The sequence below is a fragment of the Spodoptera frugiperda genome, chromosome 3 (assembly GCF_023101765.2).
Source record: "Spodoptera frugiperda isolate SF20-4 chromosome 3, AGI-APGP_CSIRO_Sfru_2.0, whole genome shotgun sequence".
NCBI classification, from domain to species: domain Eukaryota; kingdom Metazoa; phylum Arthropoda; class Insecta; order Lepidoptera; family Noctuidae; genus Spodoptera; species Spodoptera frugiperda.
The window spans coordinates 8348790-8369117 of NC_064214.1; the positions used below are offsets into that span (position 1 = coordinate 8348790).

General features: G+C 39.5%; 2 protein-coding genes across 4 annotated transcripts; one reads left to right on the forward strand and one right to left on the reverse strand.

Moving 5' to 3' along the window:
- The first annotated feature begins 374 nt into the window (after positions 1–374).
- LOC118274306 (omega-amidase NIT2) lies at positions 375–8595 on the forward strand. Of its 3 annotated transcripts, XM_035591767.2 has the most exons (7): positions 384–539; positions 2238–2336; positions 2761–2907; positions 5409–5593; positions 6169–6337; positions 6907–7140; positions 7589–7885. In XM_035591767.2, the coding sequence occupies exons 1-7, from the start codon at positions 527–529 to the stop codon at positions 7678–7680; spliced, it is 939 nt and encodes a 312-aa protein (XP_035447660.2). In that variant the 5' UTR covers positions 384–526; the 3' UTR covers positions 7681–7885. The 3 variants fall into 3 exon arrangements, with proteins under 3 accessions (XP_035447662.2, XP_035447660.2, XP_035447661.2); XM_035591769.2 differs by lacking the exon at positions 2238–2336 and having other exon boundaries at positions 375–539; positions 7589–8595; XM_035591768.2 differs by lacking the exon at positions 2238–2336 and having other exon boundaries at positions 402–673; positions 7589–8595.
- On the reverse strand, positions 8473–19099 carry LOC118274305 (D-amino-acid oxidase). Its single transcript, XM_050707825.1, has 8 exons — positions 18929–19099; positions 13167–13270; positions 12651–12854; positions 12017–12242; positions 10626–10690; positions 9999–10113; positions 9203–9311; positions 8473–8685 (listed from the first exon to the last, which is right to left on the reverse strand). Exons 1-8 carry the CDS (start codon positions 19010–19012, stop codon positions 8579–8581), a joined length of 1014 nt encoding a protein of 337 aa, XP_050563782.1. The 5' UTR covers positions 19013–19099; the 3' UTR covers positions 8473–8578.
- Between the last annotated feature and the right edge of the window lie 1229 nt (positions 19100–20328).

A 20328-nucleotide genomic window follows, 5' to 3' on the forward strand; every position in this document is an offset into this window, starting at 1 on the left:
AAGGTTTTCATTATACCTTTTATTACCAGAAGAAATGCAAGATCATATTGGCAGCCCCGTCCGTTTTTTTATTCAGTTATAGTTTTGACTTGCCCCTCAACTCAAGTTTGTGTAGAATGAGGCCAAACAATAATATTTTGAGGTCTGGACATTGTGCCCAATGTTCCCATATACTTTGGCCCAATGTTCGCCAGTTATATCCACCCAGTGAGCAATTCTACGATTAAAATGAAATTCAATGAATAAAAATTAGAAGAAAATTAATTCATTTAAACAAATTATGTGCATAGAGTTCATTTATTTGTTTTATTCATTATTGTAAAAAGTACCGAGTATCAATGCGTAGTTTGGAATGCTTCGCACGTCACATCAGCTGATTGTAATGTCAAAAAATCCAAAATAAACTTAAATCTGTCAAGTAACTTTGACTTCTTGATAACTGATACCGTGTTATTTCATTGATAATACGAAGAATACACATACACTAAGATCGGATTGTTAATATCTCAGTTGTGTGACACGAATCATGCTCAAAAGAGGTAAACAACTGATAGTATAGTTAGAAGTTATTACGTGCAAACTGTGAATATGTCCGCGTCTCCATCTACTTCTACTACCGATGCCGTGCATCCTCGGTTTTTAGAGAAACCTGTCATTAATGTTGGCGTTGGTGGTACAGTATCCCAGTTAATTCTTAAACTTTCTTGTAGACATTTCTACTCCTATTTCTACTAACTCGTTCCTTCATAGAAAGTTAGGTTAACTAACTACTATGTTTTCCAATTTTGGCTGCAAGTAAATTATAGACCGATAACTCAGTATTCTCAGTGAATCCTCAGTCAAACGAATGTTGTGAATTTAATGAAGTTTTGGCTTAAAATTTTGAAGTTCCTTTCCATTATCATAAGGCCATGATAACCTTTCAATAAACATTCACAGGAAAAGAAACTTTAAAACTTTGTGCTAAAGATATTTTTGCTTTGAACAATGTGTGTAATGGGTGCATTTACAGTATACTCACACACTTCAAAATACACTATACCCTGTGCGCTATAACAAGGTGCGGCTGACAGATGCCAGTATGACGTTGACATCTCTCTTTAGGGATGGACATTAGAAAAATCTTTTTTTATCGCTATCGATACTCGCAGCATACATTTAATTCTCTTTAATTTTTTTATTAAATGTGTGTGTTATTTAGTTGTGCAGTCTAACTACGTGTATATACTTGTCAAAATAAATATTTTATGACCGAGCCCTGAGGTGTTTCAGGGTTTCAGTTTTACAGAACCGTGAAGAATATAAGTATATATTAGTTTGTATATGTTACTAAAGCAACCACGATCTTTCAGATTAAGTACCACCACGCATTATCAAAGGCGCCGGAAATGTCTACTACATATTTGTGCTCAGATAAAGTCACTGTGGTTCGGGCAGAGGAGCCGCGTCTACAGTAGATTTACCCACATAATTAAAGGTTTTTTAAGAGTGATAATTGAACGACGTTTTTTATTCTAAAAAAAACATCGACTGCCTATCCATCGTAGCAGTACATCCCATCACTAAACACGACTATGGCTTTACGTTATACGCATAACTCTTTACTTTATTTTTCATTTCATTAGATTTTATTTAAAGACTAGAACATTCCGGTTGGTTTTAATTTAATTAACTACACTTCTGAATGATTTAACATAATAGGAATGTGATACAGTTAAAATAGTAAGGCATAATTTTTAAATCGCAGCAACTTTCAAGAGTGATACGAAACGTTACTGAATCTGTCAGCCGCACCTTGTTACGGCGCATAGGGTATAGTTAGATAATGCCTTTAAAGTGTTATAATATGTGTAATCTATTATGCAAACAAGCACTTAGCTCCTTATCAGTATAGAAAGCAGAGTGGCACAAAAAACTCTTTATTATTTTATAAAATATGCATTAAACATAGTCGTTTTTCGGCTTACTCACACAATTATTTGATGAGGAACACAACTACTTTTAAGCCATGCTAAAGGCTCATATTCATGAGCAGCATTCGGCGACATACGAAGCGGCGACTGTCACATTGAACTGGAACCACTTGAAACTAGTTGAGTTCTTCATCAAATAATTATGTAAGGATGCCAAAAAACATAATAATTAATTCAGTATGTCTCACTAAAGCTATAATATAAATATAATAAAATTGTTATGTGTTTAGTTCTTAATAACACAGACTAATATATCTTTTTCAGTTTCAGTACCTCTGGTATCTTCAGCCAAAAAATATTTGTACAAGTCTATTATTGCTCAATTCTATTCTCAATATTGTTGTTGTATAAAGGTTTTATCATGTAAATGTTTTATTTCTCTTTAATCTTCCTATGTATGTTTCTAGGCCATTTTTTAGACTTCAATTAACTATGTAATGTTATGTTGTAGCTTGAAAATATGATTAGTTTAATAAGTATAATACTTATTCATACATATTTTTCTAGTCTATTGTTATAAAGTAGATTAATTAGGAACTGCTGAGTATTTAATAGAAGTCATTTTTAGTTTTCAAGTACATAATTTGGACCTTGGTTTTCTTTAGAATAAAATATACTTTTGTTTGTATTCTAACATTTATGCACATTAAGCTACTTCAAACAAACTATGTTCAATAGATTATCAACTTTAAGCTTTTGTAATAAAGCTAGAAATTGTATAAAGACTTGAGGGTAGCTTAATGTGCTGTTGTCTGGACAAGACATAGACAAGATATTTACGTTCCAGGTTTAAAAGTAGTGCTTGTCCAGTTGGCAGTGGGCATGGACAAGCACCACAATGTGACAGAAGCAGTGAAACAGATACACATGGCCAAAGCCAGCGGGGCCCATCTTGTCGCACTGCCGGAGTTCTTCAATGCACCTTATGGCACTAGTAAGTTTTATGATAATTAAGCCTTTAACTGCCATCAGAAAACTGTTGAAGGCAAATCCTCCACTAACATAGGTCACCGGTGACCTACGTGGCAATTAACGTGTTAAAAAAAGTACCTGTAACTCACTGGTATCACTCCTATTCCCTATTCCACTCTAATGGAGAACAAGCCCACATTTTAATGCACCAGTTACTTATAAGATGTTGAGAAAAAAAAAACATTATTTTAACAGAGAAAATATGCCCCTTGTCCAGATCTATTACTGGAAGTAAGTGTAACAACTCTCACATAGTTATAGTTTTAAGACTAATTTTCGTGGTGCTTTAGCTACACCCAGTTGTGCAGTCTCTTTTTGTGCCTTTAAGCTTAAGTCATTCTGCCTCCTGCTTTAAGATTCACCAAAGACAGTGGAAATTGTCGTTTTTCCTTCTCCTCTAATTTTATTTCTTATGATTTATTTCATTATGGGATCCAAGACTGTTAACATGTCCCTAGGATGCGCCGGACTTCGGTGTTTTCATGGTTGTATGTACTGTAGATTCCGGCTTACAATAGCTGCAGAGGTTTTGGGGCTTGTTTTAAAAAAAGCCCATCGTCGCAAACAGTAAACTGTCAGGTAGCGGTCGGTCAGTCCTTTGGAAAAGAACGAGAAAGAAAGTCTATTTCCATCTGTCACAAATTGTTAATTTTACTCTAGAGTATAATTGACCAAGACTGCACGGTTGGGGCGGTGACTGGGCAACTGGCTGCTGCGCAACGTGTCGCGGGTTCAAATTCCGCGCGGAGCAACTCTGTGTGATCCACAAATTTTTGTTCTGGCTCTGAGAGTGATGTGTACGTGAAGTTGTATGTTTGTAAACGGACCCACGACACAGGAGAAAATCCTAGTGTGGGGCAACGTGTTTAAAAGAAAAAATAAATATATATATTAGTAATAGCCAATTTTTGTACTTATATCGGGGAGTATTATTATATTATGAATAAATATTTAAGATTTAACCACTTGTCTGTCGGTATATGAGACACAATAGAAAACACATTATGTGTCGCGAAGATCTGCGTTCCGACAGACAACGGGTTAATAAAGTATAATTGGGTAGTTTCCTAGGTCAAAAATAAATTATTTTGATATTTCAATATAATAAAATATCCCAAAATAATCGTATTTTCATTCATTAATTTGACGATATACTTATTTATATAATTTTTCTTGCTATTTTTTGCGTAATAAGTATGCTATTTGACGCAAAAAAATTATGACGTCATAATTTGCAATGTCATACAAAATTCATAGAAAAGTAACGTTTTTGACATTTCGATAAAAGTATTGAATTTGACTAGTAGGATAATACCCTCTCCTGCCGGAGGTTGTACGCGGGGATCGTGCGGTCCATGGCCCTCTACGGAGCCCCTGTGTGGGCGCCGAACCTGATGCGGCGGCCAGCTCGGGCGCTGCTCACGTCCCAGAGGGTCATGGCCATTCGAGTGATCCGCGGATATCGCACGATCTCCGGAGAGGCGGCTAACCTCCTTGCCGGACTCCCGCCGTGGGATTTGGAGGCGAAGGTGCTCGCGCGCGACTTTAGCTTGCGCGCCGACGCGCGTCGCCGGGGCGAAACTCCACTGCCGCGCCAGATTAATGCGTGGCGGGATGAGCTCCGGCGCGATCTCATGGCGGAATGGCAGCAGCGACTGTCGCAACCAAGGGCTGGGCTCGCTGTTATTGCAGCGGTAAGTCCCCTCTTTGAGGAGTGGCTAGAGAGGCGCCACGGCGTCCTCACCTACCGCCTGACGCAGGTGCTTACCGGACATGGAGGCTTCGGTAAGTTCCTGTTTCTGATTGGGCGGGAGGAAACGCCCGGGTGTCATCACTGCGAAGACCGCCCGGAGGACACGGTGGAACATACGCTTGCGGTCTACCCTGCGTGGGCTGAGCACCGCCGTGTCCTCAGGGATGTGGTCGGCGACGGCGCCCTCTCGCGTCCGGCACTGATACAAGCCATGGTGCGGAGCGAGGGGGACTGGGATGCCGTCTCCTCCTTCTGCGAAGCAGTCATGCTAGCTAAGGAGGAGGCGGGGCGCGTGAGAGAATGAACCTCCTCACGCCCCAGCCGTCGCGAGAGACACTCCGGGCGTCGGGGATCGCGCGACGATCTCCGGCCACCGTAAGTGCGGGTCTGCGGACGGTGAGCAAGGGTAGCTCGCCGCCCGACCAGAACCAGACCCGTGCGTGCGGCGCGTCGCGTTCTGCGCGCGCCTCAAAGAGCCATCAGACCACCACAGATGGGGCCCAGTAGGGCTGATGCCTAATCCGGAGCTACGGACTACCTAGCGGGTTTACCGGGGCTCCGGCTCGACGGGCAGGAGTAGGAACGGGGTGGTTTTTAGTCAGTAAGAGTCTGACACTCCCTCTCGCCTCGCCCAAGGCGGGAGAAGTCATTGGATGATTTTCCACCCTCAAAAAAAAAAAAAGGATAATACCCTATTGCCTTGCCTTCAGAGTACTTTAAAGAATATGCGGAGAAGGTACCGGACGGTGAGTCGTGCACGGCGTTGAAGCGCGCGGCGCAGGAGGCGGGCGTGTACGTGGTGGGCGGCACGCTGCCCGAGCGCTGCGGCGACAAGTTCTACAACACCTGCACCGTCTGGGACTCCGCCGGGAACCTCATCGCGCAACACAGGAAGGTACGTTAAACCTGCTTGTCCACAGCCTAAACACTTTGTCATAAAGTTAATATTGTTAAAAAAATAAAGTTACTTAATTTTTGTACCTTGTAGTGGCAGAAGAAAAAAAAGCAAGGCTCTGGAAGAGGTAAACCTTTTCCCATGTGTGATATAAGAGCCCACAAAGGACCTACACCTTATAGACAGATTGGACAGTAGTTAGCCCTTGCCGTTTTAAACTGCGACCTCCAACTTGCCTACCAAACGTAGGGATTGTAGCAAACCCATCTTATGTAGAGCATTCCTCCCAATCCAGTAGGGGCACGGTCCAGTTGTGGGCCGTGGTGAACATTTGATGTTTTTTTTTTATATAATAACTATCTTGAGTAGTAGGTCTTAAAATTATCTAAAAATCATGGTTTACTCACGTAAATTAATGGCGAAAACCTCTACTAGTTTCGAGTCACAGAGGGACTCTTCATCATGAGCAGAGTACGCAGACGCGGCGACATCGACATATGAGTAATTTTTTTTTGTTGTAATAAAATAATACATTTTTCTAGGTCCATGTTGCAATAGAAATATTTATTTTCCAGGTCCACCTATTCGACATAGACATTCCCGGCAAGATAAGGTTCAAAGAGTCGGACGTGCTGACCGCCGGCGACTGTATCACCACGTTCGAGTGCTACGGCGTCAAGATAGGCCTCGGTATCTGCTACGACCTGCGCTTCTTTGAAATGGCACAGCTTATGGCTAAAGAAGGTAAGTGGGAAAATAGTCTTTATTACTATGTTGTTTGATGCGCAATTAGCATGGCAGATAAAATATTTGAAATACGTTTCTCGCTCCGATTTTTCTATCTTGCCTCTGTTGCCCAAGGCCTTTAAATGTGAAAGATTTGGAGCCTATCCGACAATGCACTCGAAATTGAACTCTTAATGTCGAACATTTTGTGATAATTAAAATGACATTAAACAATAGCATTTTTAAACGTTACAATTATTTTAGCTCGCATGTTATATCTAACTGCTACTGCTCTGAGAAGAAACACCGAAACTAACTCAGAAGTCACAGTCTCCTTTAAAGCCCATACACAGTAAAATAAAATGACGTTTTAATAAAATCACGCAAGTTCATTCTGTAGTGATTTTAAAAATACTCACAAACGGAGTTCAGTTTACTTGTCCTGACGACAAGCACGTTTGAATTTAAAGAGTATACTCGTACAGGTCCTCTCTCACCCACTCCATTATAGACCTTATTTCCAATATACATATAGAGACTACTTTTGCATGAACAAAGGTTACTTAACATGAATGGAACATATCCAGGTTGCAGCATGCTGATATACCCGGGCGCGTTCAACATGACGACGGGTCCGAAGCACTGGGAGCTGCTGGGCCGGTCGCGGGCCAACGACCTGCAGCTGTGGGTGGCGCTAGTGTCACCGGCCCGCGACGCCTGCGCGGACTACGTGGCCTGGGGACACAGCATGATCATCAACCCTTGGGGTGCTGTCGTTGCTCAGCTGGATGAGAAGCCTGGACAGCTTGTTGGTACTATTGGTGAGTTATCTTCTTTTATATACTTGGATAATATTATAAACTGCCGGCGGCTTCATCCGTGTTCCCGTAGGATAAAAATAGCTTATCTATCTACCGGTGTTCAAAATTTCATCCCGACCCCTTCAACCATTTTGGCGTGATGAGTGACGAATGTACATACAAACCCACTTATAATATGCGATGGATGAAACTTGTAAAACGAGGTTTTCTTTCGCTTCTGTCCATCTGTATGATCTGAATTTATTTTTTACCAATAGATAGTTATAATTCTTGAAGAGTTATCAGGTGTATAATTTGTTGTAGTTTTGACAACATGGTTTTAGCAAAGCCTTGGGTGAAACACTATTATATTTTTGAGTTTCGTATCCTAAATTAAAAAATAATCAAAGTAATGACCTAAAAGCGAAGGTTTTCCTATTTTTGTCTAATAATAACAATTTCTTTCTAGATATGGAACCGCTAGAGGCAGTAAGAAGTCAGATCCCAATCAGATCGCAGAGGAGAACAGATTTGTATGACACCATCTCTTGCAAAAAATAACAGTTTGGTCCATAAACCGAAATTTTACTTTTATACCAACACCATACTTGACCTTAGGCAAAGAACTATACACCCTGTTAACTGTTAAGTAAGGTCTATTTTGCGTTGTATTGTTATACCAATACGCCAAGTATTGGTAATGAATCTGAATTTTGTATAGATTTGTTAATCTGTTTATTTTAAAGAAACAAAAGATACAATTTCATTGTGTTTTCTTTTCTATCGTTAAAATTTTAATGGAATATTGTGTGGAGGGGACAATATGGGATATTTTATTATGATATTAGCCCAAGAATTTTACTATAACTTTCGTGAGACATACTAAATTAATCATTATGTTATACTGCTACTGTAGTAGCAGTGTGACAGTCGCCGCGTCGTGTCGCGGAATGCTACTCATGAATATGAGCCTCTAGCATGGCTTGAAACTAGTCGAGTTCCTCGTCAAACAGTTACGTGAGTAAGCCGTTAACATAATAATTATTAATGATATTAAATTAGTAAAAAATTAAAAAACGATGTTTCGAATGTAGTCTATAAACGTCACATTAACTGCCGTACTCAGAGTCATTTCATGGTTACTTAACCCAGTCATTAGCAATTGTTTTCGGAACAAAATCTTTAATCGTTTAGTAATCATTAAATGTTTCTGAGTACGGCAGTAACTACACATGTTTTGTATCTATATGCTCAAAAGAAGGACACTCACTCCAAAATGGTATACAAGTCTACTAAGATTAAAAATGTTTTAAACCAAAAGGGAACAATTGCTGCAATTTAAAGAAAATAAAATACTTAAGTAAGTTTTATTCTTATATACATACACTTTTATTTAATATATTACAATGTTACTATTACTATTTTATATGTTATTTTGATATACTTATATTGGTTTTCATTAAAGTTTTGAAAGTATTTGTTTTCGTTCGTTTTTGTCCAAATGTTTTTGTAATATGTTCAATACTTCGTTGCCACAGCCCCAGAATAGAGTGAAGCCGCTTCCACCTGGAAATTAAGTAGTAAAAATAGTTATTTCCAACTCATCTTTAGTCTTAATCGAGTATTGGACTTTTGCAATATAATTAAATAAGACTTTTTTAAAAAACACTTTTATTTGAAAAACATAGAACAATAATTGACAATGGTAAAAAATCCGATGAAAGAAAGATGGCAACCAACACGCCATCTGTGACCATATTTAGAACTAACTCAAAGATACCTTTTTTTATGACATGGGGAAACCTTCAAAGGGCGCCTAGCTTTTTGGGGATAAAAGACAACTCAAAGACACCTATACACACCTGATGTATTATATGACAGGTATTATATTTATTTATCTCTCTCTACTTACCCCATTATGTGGTATACACATTATATATTAACTAACAGTTTCATCGTCCTTCTCACATCGCTATTTAGGAGATAGCTTGTAAGTATTTTGTTCCATTCTTATAAAACTCTTCAACCGATTTTCAACCATATCACTCTGTATCAAAGTTAAAAATATGTTGTTTGTACTTACCATGTCCATAATTATGTATGATGAGCTTTCCATTCCTCTCCTCGGGCTCCAGTCTGATGGAACGTCTCGCTGGTCTCAGTCCAACCCAGTGTTTCACTATTTCAGCTTTCTGGAAAAAGATATACCTAAATTAATACCTGACCTCAAGATGTTGTAAGAAACAATCAGTTGTTTGCTTTGGCAGCGAAGCAAAAGTGCTATTTCAGCAGTATATAAGTTCGAAAATTTTCAATGAGATACGCCCACTTCATATTTCAAACCACTGCAACTCTTCATTTCTTAAAATCTGATTACACGGTAAAGGTACTATCATTTGGTGCAACCGTTTTCTAATATTACGCAAAAAAATATAATATAAAAAAAAATCCATCTTAAAACGCCGCAATGCACTTGTGTCTCCTCTAGTGAGAGGAGTTTCCCTCACATCCCATTAAAAATTGATTTACCTTCTAGAGTGGGTGACAGAACTTTGTAAATAATTTGTCATCGTATCGACACGCCTTTAATCCCTTAAAGGTTAGGCAAAGGTGCACATTATGGCATTTGTAAATTTCGCTTCATTGTGCGAAAAAGCTTCATTGTGCGAACTGCTAGGGAGTGGAACACCTTGCCGAAGTCTGGGTTTCCTGATGGGTATAACGTGGGTGTCTTCAAAGCCCGAGTGAATAGGTTGCTTATCAGATGTGCTCCATCGTAGGCCGCATCATCACTTACCATAAGGCGAGATAGCGGCCAAACGTCGACCCATTAAATGTAGAAAAAAAATCTCCTACAAACAGTACAAAAATGATCTTACTTCAAACCCAGGCATCATCTTCTTGCACCCGTCCATGATGAAGTCAGTGTCGGCTGCGCAGACGTCTGTGTTGTAGTCGCTCTGGTGGGTGCCGCCCAGCACACATGTTTCTGAACTGGAAATATTAAAGTGAATCTTAAAAATAACTCTTTTAATGGAGTGCTCATAAGTGAGACTGATGCTATTAAAGATCACGCGTCTAATTGTTGAAGAAATTGGATGAAATGATGGATGAATGGAGCGACTTTGGTTGTTTTAGGGGGAAAATTATGTAATAACTTCTCTCGCCTTGGGGGAGGCGAGAGAGAGTATCAGACTCTTACTGACTAAAAACCACCCCGTTCCTACTCCTGCTTTTCGATCCGGAGCCCCGGTAAATCCGCTAGGGAGTTCCGGATCAGGCATCAGCCTTACTGGGCCCCATATGTGGTGCCCGTTCCTACTCCTGCTTTTTGATTCGGAGCCCCGGTAAACCCGCTAGGTAATTCGCAGCTCCAGATCAGGCATCAGCCCTACTGGGCCCCATCTGTGGTGGTCTAATGGCTCTGTCGTGCTACCATTGCTATGGTAGTAGCAGTAAGATAGTCCCTGATAAGTTGATGGTGCTCTTATTGCGTATAAACTTACTTGGGTATGATGTAGTTGTCGCCCTCCTCGTCAATAACGACCAGGTTCATCCACGGAGCCTTCACCTGCACGTTTAATAAGTATTAGGTACTATCAGTTATAAAATAATAACTTTTTTTATGGAATAGGAGGCAAACGATCAAACGAGTCACCTGATGGTAAGCAATCAGCCCCGCCCAAGGACACACGCAACACCAGAGGTGTCATAGGTGCGTTGCCGGCCTTTTTAAAAAGGAGTATGCTTTTTTCTTTAAGGTCGTATCGGTTCGGAAATACTGCCGACGACAGCTCATTCCACAGTTTTTATTATAACTTTCGCCAGACATACTAATTTAATTATCTAATAATTAATTTAGTATGTCTGACGAAAGTTAGATGGTTAATTTAGTATGTCTAGCATGGCTTGAAACTAGTTGAGTTCCTCATCAAACAGTTACGTGAGTAAGCCGATAACATAATAATTAATTACGTTTTTGTTTAGTAAACGATGTTATTCACGAAAACTGTTCACTTATAACTAGTTTGTACTGGTAAACACTGGATTATTTGTGTACACTAAGTATAAATGTAAATATTCTTATCAATTAACCAGTTTTCACTGCAAAGGAGCATGCGTAGTTAGAGGTCTCTGACACTGTTTAAAATAATAAGTGTGATATTTAGATGTTATTTTAAAAAAGCACCGACCAATTTATAGGTACATAAGGTACATTGAGTTCCTTTTTTAGGTGTTCCAACACAAATACTTACAAACAAAAAGATAGAGAAATACACTCTGTATCTTTGTACTTTAAGTGAGCGAGAGCCATGCTTCGGCACGATTGGGCTCGATCGGAGTGATACCACGGCCTTACCGAAAACCGACGTGAAACAACGCTTGCGTTGTGTGAGTGAGGTTACCGGAGACCCAATTCCCCCCTTCCCAATCTTCCCAATCCCCGATTCCCCAACAACCGTTAAATTCCTAATCCCCAAACGGCCGGCAACGCACTTGTAACGCCTCTGGTGTTTCAAGCGCCCATGGGCGGCGGCGATTGCTTACCATCAGGTAATAGTAGTAGTTTTACATTGTTCTCACATAGTTGAAGTAATCGAAACAATGTAACCAAGAATTGTATTGTAAATCTGATTGAAAAAGAGTAACCTATGGAGTTTCTTGCTCGTTCTTCTCCATAGGAATCTACACTTTGGAACGAGCAAATAGCTTCACTAGAGGACTGACCGACAGATAGACGTTATTGATATTATTATATTTGCTTTGACGTTCAAAAGTGCCTTCCTGGTCTATTTGAAATAAATGATTTTGACTTTGACTTTGAATACGTCTGCTCGTTTACCGGGTTGTTCCATAAAAAATCTTTGTAAAGGAAAAAAAATCTTAACTACCTCACCTTAGTAATCTGCCCCCTAACAGGAACCACGGTATCATCAGGAACAAGCCAGCGAGCGCCCAATCCGGTGCAGTTCACCACCACATCATAAGGTTCTAGTATGGGATCCTGCAGTGATGTGATCTTAGCTCGCACTAGCTTGCCATTAGCTCGCTCGAACCTTTCCTGGAGGTATGCCAGGAATTTTGGTGCTGGTATTACGAATGTTAGGAATGTGTGGCCCGCCCTGTAATAAGTGAAAAAAATCGTTTTGATTGATTGATCTGTAAACAGTTCGAGATGCGAGTCCAAAATGTCTGTAGCCTAACTTTGTAACTTGAGCGAGTTACAAAGTTCGGCTACAGAGATTTTCTCTTAGCACTTGCATCGGTTCCCCGTCCGATTTTAAAAGTTTTTTCCAAAGTTCAGTTGTGGAATATGAACCAAATCAGAATCTCTCTGAAAATTACCCGCCTTTCTTACAGATTCCTTTAAAAATATACCAGAAATGTTGTTTACGAGCTGCAGAAACTAGCAGTTGTCTGCAAAACTGCTAGTTTACCAGCAGGTAGGGATAAGTAGGTCAATGATGTATAATATTTAGTTCTGTTACAGAATTTCAATAGGTAACCAATAAATAAAAACACCTACTCACCCATATTCAGCAGAGAACAGCTGACTGCAGTCCTTCAACAGTTGCTCATCCAGCACTTGGTACCCATACACTATGTCCGACCAGGTCGGCTTGCAGAACTTCTCCTTAGTTCGGTACAGACTGTACACTGGTAGTAACGAGACCCCATGTCCACCCGACCGGTATAGTTCATGCAAGTACTTGTACGTTTCGCTACCCCATTTCCTGTAAATTCAAATAGGTTAATGAGTAAGCTATTGCTTTAGGTACACCGGGTAGTTATCCAAAAAAAACTAATAATACTTTGTCCGATCCCGGGAATACAAGACCTCTTGCTCGAAGTTTCATTTGCTTTATTCTATTAATTAGTAAATTGAGAATTAAAATGAAATATGGTAATTTTATTCTATACTATACTGGTAAACAGAAGATGCAAAACTCAACTGCGAGTAAAAGTTCTCGGCTTTGATAGGTCGGAAAAAGTGTACTGACTTTTTTGATTTTGCAAAAAATATTTAAGTATGCTTGTGTAGATACCTTACTAGATCGTCTGGCGTCTCCCCACATATGAAAGGGTACCAGAGTCCTCCTGATCCGTCTCCAGTAGTGTTCGGAGTGAACTCACTAGAAATTAGCACTACCTGCAACCGAAACACTTAGTAACAACATGATATAGGTAAAGTACCTAGAATAGTGTGATTTATTGTAATTTGTGCTTTAGAACTAGGGAGTCGATAATATATGAGCACCAACTCCAGAATTGTAAAAACCATAGCCATCCTCAGTCATCCTAAGGATGGCTCTAACGGGTGTTGCATAATGGGGGCTCCGAAGGTGAACAAAATTTCGCGCGCGCGTGCTTTCGGATGATCAGCTGTTGTGTTATTGGAAGACTAGTAGGCATTATGGAACTTTACGCATGCCTGCTAATGAAATTTTGTTATTGTGATAAAAATAAAACAAATGACGAAATATCGGAATCGTATTGTCAATTTTGTTTGATTTGAATCATCTATGTCAATCTAATCAGCAATCGGGGTTATCTTAAATAACTATAAGTGCCTAACTAAAATAATCTCGAAAATATATGTAGAATTGCAGGTACATAGAGATTGTATTTATTCGTTATTCTTTTGGAAAAAACACCATTGACTAGATAGGTATATCGTAGTTAGAACACCTAGAACGACTTAATTTTTATTTACGTATAGAACATACCTAACCACATCTGGGCATAGAACTCTCCAATACACAAATGCAGCCCCGGATCTACATTTTTTTTCACCCGGGGCAAAATTTGAGAAATGCCGCCCCCACCTACTTTTTTTTTGTTTTTTTTCATTAGGATTTTGTCCTGTGTCGTGGGTGCGTTTACAAACATACAAGTTCACATGCACATGACACACAGACCCGAAACAACAATTTGTGGATCACACAGCCCCGGATCTACATTTTTTTTTTGCCGGGGCAAAATTTGAAAAATGCCGCCCCACCTACTTATGTTTATTTTCACCTTTATCACCCATATAATTGTAAGTCTATGACTTCTATGACTTCTACGAATGAACTCCATACTTCAGATTCATCCTGGGTCATTGTATTCTAGAACAATCTATCCGATTTTAAATTTCGAATTTGAGGGCCTACAAAAGTTCTTCTTTAAGTTGAGCTTAAGAAAGTGCAGGAAATTTGTCGCATATGTATTAGCAGTCACCTTGTTTATTTTAAGCTTTGACAAAACTGCTACATCAATCCTAACTTTATGTGAAGGGGAGGTGAAAGAACTGACTTTGGGTTGGTGCACATTTTTTTGTCCCAGTACAAGTCTTTCTCTGAAAGGCCATTCTTTCTTAATGTAATGTAAATTTCGTGCTCGACTGTCCCACTCGCACAAAAATCATGGATACTTTGTAAATCCAGACTGCTGACCCAAAAGCATAGATATTATTTTGAGGTCTCCACAGAGTTGCCAACAATATTCGCTATACTTTGAATTCGACGTATTCCTCTCGGGAGGTGATAATACAACTAATTTCCTACAAAAATAGCCCTGAGGTCCTTGGGCGAAAAGTGGCTAGTTTCTGAGATATTCAAAATTTTTGGTTTTGGTAAAAATATCCCGAATTGATTACAAAAACATCAATAAATAAAAAAAATACTGGTTGGATTTTAGTTATTTTAGTTTTAATCAGTTGCCAATACATCAGTTATTATTTATAAATACTAATCATGGCACAAATATCATTCGTTTTAAAATAGCAAGTAATTTCCTATCAAATTTTGTTTTGTGTCACTAATTTGGTCGATAGAAAACTGGATTTATTTAAAAAAATATATATGACACTAAGCGTACAAACTATTAGAAAAACTTTCTTGGTTTAGTATCTACCCAGAAACATAAAATTATTTACAACATTCTCAAAGATAAATGAATTAATTGATGATAAGTAGAGTGTAAAGAGAAAAGGGCAATTTCAAAAACATCTTTATTTGCAAAAAAATTTTCAAAGTAACCTTCCCTACGACGAATACATGCCCAAACACGCTTCTTTATCTCTATGACGGTCACTCTTGGACTGAATATGCGTCTAATTTCGTCATTATCATCAAATATGTTTTGGAGAAGAATTTCGATACACGGCCTATTCCATCCGTATAAACAAGAGACTTTATGTAAAAATCAACCGGCGTTAGGTTCTGGTCATTGTGCATGCCATGTAGTCATGTAGTGGGAACGCCCTGTCAATCCAACGCCTGAAAACGATGTATCCAACCACTGACGCACAGTAGTTCGATAGAGCACTAAACAATCGTCGTGTTCGAATAAACTCATAATCTTGTTTCTAAATTCATATTTAAAACAATGATCCTAGCTCATTCCTTAAAAATTAATTTTAATTCTCACCATTTAAATTATTGGGTAAAAAGTAGAGCCCAATCAAGTCATTATAAATGATACCTATCCAAACATTTGAATCAAAACCGTATCCGTGGACCTGTTGGTTTTGCTTTTTTAGATTTCGTTGACTGTTTTGGGGCTAATAATGGATATTGTGATAGTTTGATCAGAGCACTATCGATCTACTGTGCGGCAATGGTAGGATATTTCGGTTCCCACGTATATATTGACAGGGCGGTCCCACTACATGACTACATGGCATGCACAGTGACCAGAACCTAACGCCGGTTGATTTTTACATAAAGTCTCTTGTTTATACGGATAGAATAGGCCGTGTATCGAAATTCTTCTCCAAAACATATTTGAAGATAATGACGAAATTAGACGCATATTCAGTCCAAGAGTGACCGTCATAGAGATAAAGAAGCGTGTTTGGGCATGTATTCGTCGTAGGGAAGGTTACTTTGAAAATTTTTTTGCAAATAAAGATGTTTTTGAAATTGCCCTTTTCTCTTTACACTCTACTTATCATCAATTAATTCATTTATCTTTGAGAATGTTGTAAATAATTTTATGTTTCTGGGTAGATACTAAACCAAGAAAGTTTTTCTAATAGTTTGTACGCTTAGTGTCATATATATTTTTTTAAATAAATCCAGTTTTCTATCGACCAAATTAGTGACACAAAACAAAATTTGATAGGAAATTACTTGCTATTTTAAAACGAATGATATTTGTGCCATGATTAGTATTTATAAATAATAACTGATGTATTGGCAACTGATTAAAACTAAAATAACTAAAATCCAACCAGTATTTTTTTATTTATTGATGTTTTTGTAATCAATTCGGGATTTGTTTACCAAAACCAAAAATGTTGAATATCTCAGAAACTAGCCACTTTCCGCCCAAGGACCTCGCTAGGCTAATTTTGTAGGAAATTAGTTGTATTATCACCTCCCGAGAGGAATACGTCGAATTCAAAGTCACCCTGTATACTTAATTTAATTTAGCAAGACTCTCGTTCGTTTCTTTGAGACAGGCACCGAACCATAGGTATTACCATTGTACAACAAGACACCCTTCAGACTTCTCTTAGAAGAATCAATAAATAACCTCCATGATGTGGAATCTTAATTATCAGCTCCCAGTTTCATGACTACTTCAGGAATATTATTACAAAACACCAGTGAACCCTCTTGAGAGAAATATTTCGCGAACTCTTTTTCACGATGCCTGTACCACGAAAATGTGGTTCTTGGAGCCAATAGATTTTTGTCTTTCAGTCGTGATCCTAGAATTTGTGCAGCATCCTTTGATAGACCCAAATCTCTCACTAAGTCATTTAAATCATCCTGGATAAACTGTTGAGGTGAACCTATATCAGGATTGAATTCATCTTCAACGGTTCTTCCGTTTGAACTTTCATCTGATGAATTGCTGTTGGATGGTGGAAAGAAAAGGTGGAGGAATCGAAATTCCTGGTCCATGAGGTACAGGTCGTTTAGCAGACGGTAAATTAGGATACTGAATTGTATGTTTGTTTTTCGAATGGACACCCTTTACATCACAAGAGCAAAAGTAACAATCGACAAGTGCTAAATAGTAAACATACAAACTACTCACGTTTTTAAAACAAAACACTGTCGTGGAGACAAATCGATGAGGAAGTTTTCGAACATAGCTTCATCTCACGGTAATCAAACGCGTGCTGCCCCGATCTGCGATTCCTGCAGGCGAGCAAGAGCCGGGCGCGTATTTCTAATCGACTTTATGTACTTTTTTTTCTTTTTTGATGTCGGGGGGAAACCTTCAAAAGGCGCCTAGCTTTTTGGGGAGAAAGACTAGGGAGTGCGGGATTTTTACCTCACTAAAACCACCCCGGTGGCCACCTTCAGCACCGATAAGGGGCACCGAGACCTCTAACTAGACCTGCTCCGGAGCCCCTATGGTGCAACGCCTGTTACGGCACATCCCTAGGGAGACATGTACCTCCCATTAGCCTCGTTGTGCAAGTTGCACGTGACCACTGTGCCACCGTCTTCCCTAAGGTCGCTAGATGGGCATCTAGAGTCCCCACTCTAGGTACCCGCGACCCCAAAGGTCTACCTGCAGTTGACGCAGGCGGGATTAGGTGTCAAGACTGTTGCCACCTCGACGCCTTATATGAGCAGGATCGGCCCTCTCACGATCCCGCTCAGCAGCCTCCTTTTGGGACATTACAGTCTCACAAAAGGAGGCCACCACCACCAGTTTTCTGTATCTGCCAGCATAGCCTCTACTACTGCTGGCAGAGACAGGTCTCGCCCGATCTTGGTAACCAGGACCCGCCGCTCCGAGACCCACGCCGGACACTCTTCGAGCATGTGCTGTGCGGAATCCAGGTTACCTCCGCAGTGGTGGCAATTTGCCGTGGTCTCTCGCCCAATCTTGTTCAGGTACTCGCCGAAGCAGCCATGTCCGGTCAGTACCTGAGTGAGCCTGAAGGAGATGCGCTCCTCTCTTTTCAGCCAGGCTTCGAAATGCGGCAAAATGGCTTCGACAACGCGCTTGCGTGAGATCTCTGGCTGTTGTAGCCGCTCACGCCACCACTCGAGCGCGTGTCGCCTTTCTTGCCGCCTCAGCCTAACGAACGCCGCTCCTGGCACTCTACCACTGCCGTTTTGACGGACGGAACGGATTTGGTCGTAGACCTTCGCGTCCATATCCGCCAGGATATCCAACGGCGGAAAGCGAGCCAGGAGAGTTGCCGCCTCAAAGGACACCGTTCGGTATCCTCGTGCGTTACGGATGGCCATTTTCCGCTGCAGACGATAGATTTTCGTTCTGCAACGTCAGACGCCTGACAGTCGAGCTGACCAAACAGGCGCCCCGTAAAGGACCATCCATCGCACGACACCCGCGTAGAGGCGGCGAACTTCTTCTCTTATGTACTATGCCTACGCACTTAGCGAATAATAAAATGTTCGGGCAGCACGTCTCACTCCGCGCTCAGGGTATCGGTCAAGTTGATATGGCCATGAAATTCCTGTACTTGTAGGTACTATATTTATTCCGTGGTCAAAATTAAATAAATGATTTTGTTGTCCACTGGTCCGTGAAGTGTGAATTTTGCCGCCCCCTAAATTTGCCGCCCGGGGCATGGGCCCCGGCTTGCCCCCCCCTAGATCCGGGGCTGCACAAATGAGGCCGATTTTTAAATCCTTTTTTTAAGGGGTGAAAATCAATGACTTCTCTCGCCTTAGGTGAGGCGGATGAGAGGGAGTGTCAGACTCTTAATGATTAAAAACCACCCCGTTCCACCGGAGCCCAGATAAACCCGCTAGGTAGTCCGCAGCTCCGGATTTATCACTTTAAACAGTACATAAGTAAAAAACATAACACAAAAATAGAAACTTACATCAAAATCTTTATACGTCTCCTTAATTTTCACTGCACATGTGAGGCCATTCACCCCGGCGCCAACGACAGCAATCTTCACCATTTTCTAAGTGGGAACCTAGAGATATAATATGTCTAGGCCGTGCTTAAAGTACAGTGCACCTTTTTGCAATGCTACTCTCATTATGAGCGAGCAGTTATCTTATCCAAAGTTCAAGGGTTCATAATAATTAGAGATGTACCAAGTAGTCGGTAAAGCCGAGTATTCGGCGAAGTTTAAAGTTGCTTATTTAATGTGAATGTTAGAAATATTATTTGGACTTGTGATCTGGTTAAATTTTAGTTTAATGGTAATTTTCCATGAATAAAAATACCGTGGCATGAATAATATAAATTAACTAACAATCACGATTTACTCACGCAAATTAATGGAGAAAAGCTCTACTAATTTCGAGTCATAGAGGGACTCTTCGTCATGAGCAGCGAGCGAAGACGTAAACCGTGATTTTTAATTAATTTAGTCTCACGATAGTTATTATAAAAAAAACATGAATAATGTTTTTGGCTTTCCCGATTTATTCGGTTTATTTATAACGAAGATATAATCCTCTAAATTTTCGATGATAGAAAACTGCCCCTTTGATGTGGAGGGAGGAGAGCTTTTTTATCAGGTTTTCGGCTGATGACGACGAAAAATTGGCTAGTCGGCCTATATTACGACGTACGTCATACATTAGCCCACCTCTAGTAATAATAATAAATAATGATAGATATATTTGTGTACCTATAGTTTAATTGTTCAGATAAGCTTTAAATAGCGAGGGACTTAACCATTTAATGATAAAACTTGGAAAAAAAAGGAGTAAATTAAAACATTTAATTGCATTTAGTAGCGTGGCGGAAAAATTTCCGTTAGAAAGTCATTAACCTAAATGTTCCGTTTTTGTTTTTAAATGGTAATTTAATTGCACACCTTTCTTTCTTATATTATATTTTTTTAATATTTAAATTTTGTATTTAGTAGGCATTTGTGCTACTTTTATGTAAGTAACTGTAATGTTATATTTGTGACTTGCTGATAAATAAAAAACTATGAAAAACAGAAAGAAGTCTTACGAAATTATAATATTTTTTCGTTTTTTTTTTAAGTATTCGGCCATTTTGTTTCTAGTAATATGGTGGGTAACTAACTAAGTTTGGTATTGTTTTCTCTAGTATCGAATTTTATCAATTAAAAATATGTTTGTGCGTAATATTTACCTCCAGTAAGTCAAAGATAATTTTTCATCATATCGAAGATGTTTTTATTATTTTATCTCACTATATAAATATACATAATTACTTAAGAGTGCGATATACGAAAATAGATTTTATGGGTCATGACCTAAGAACTATAATTACTGGAAAGGAGCTTTAGTT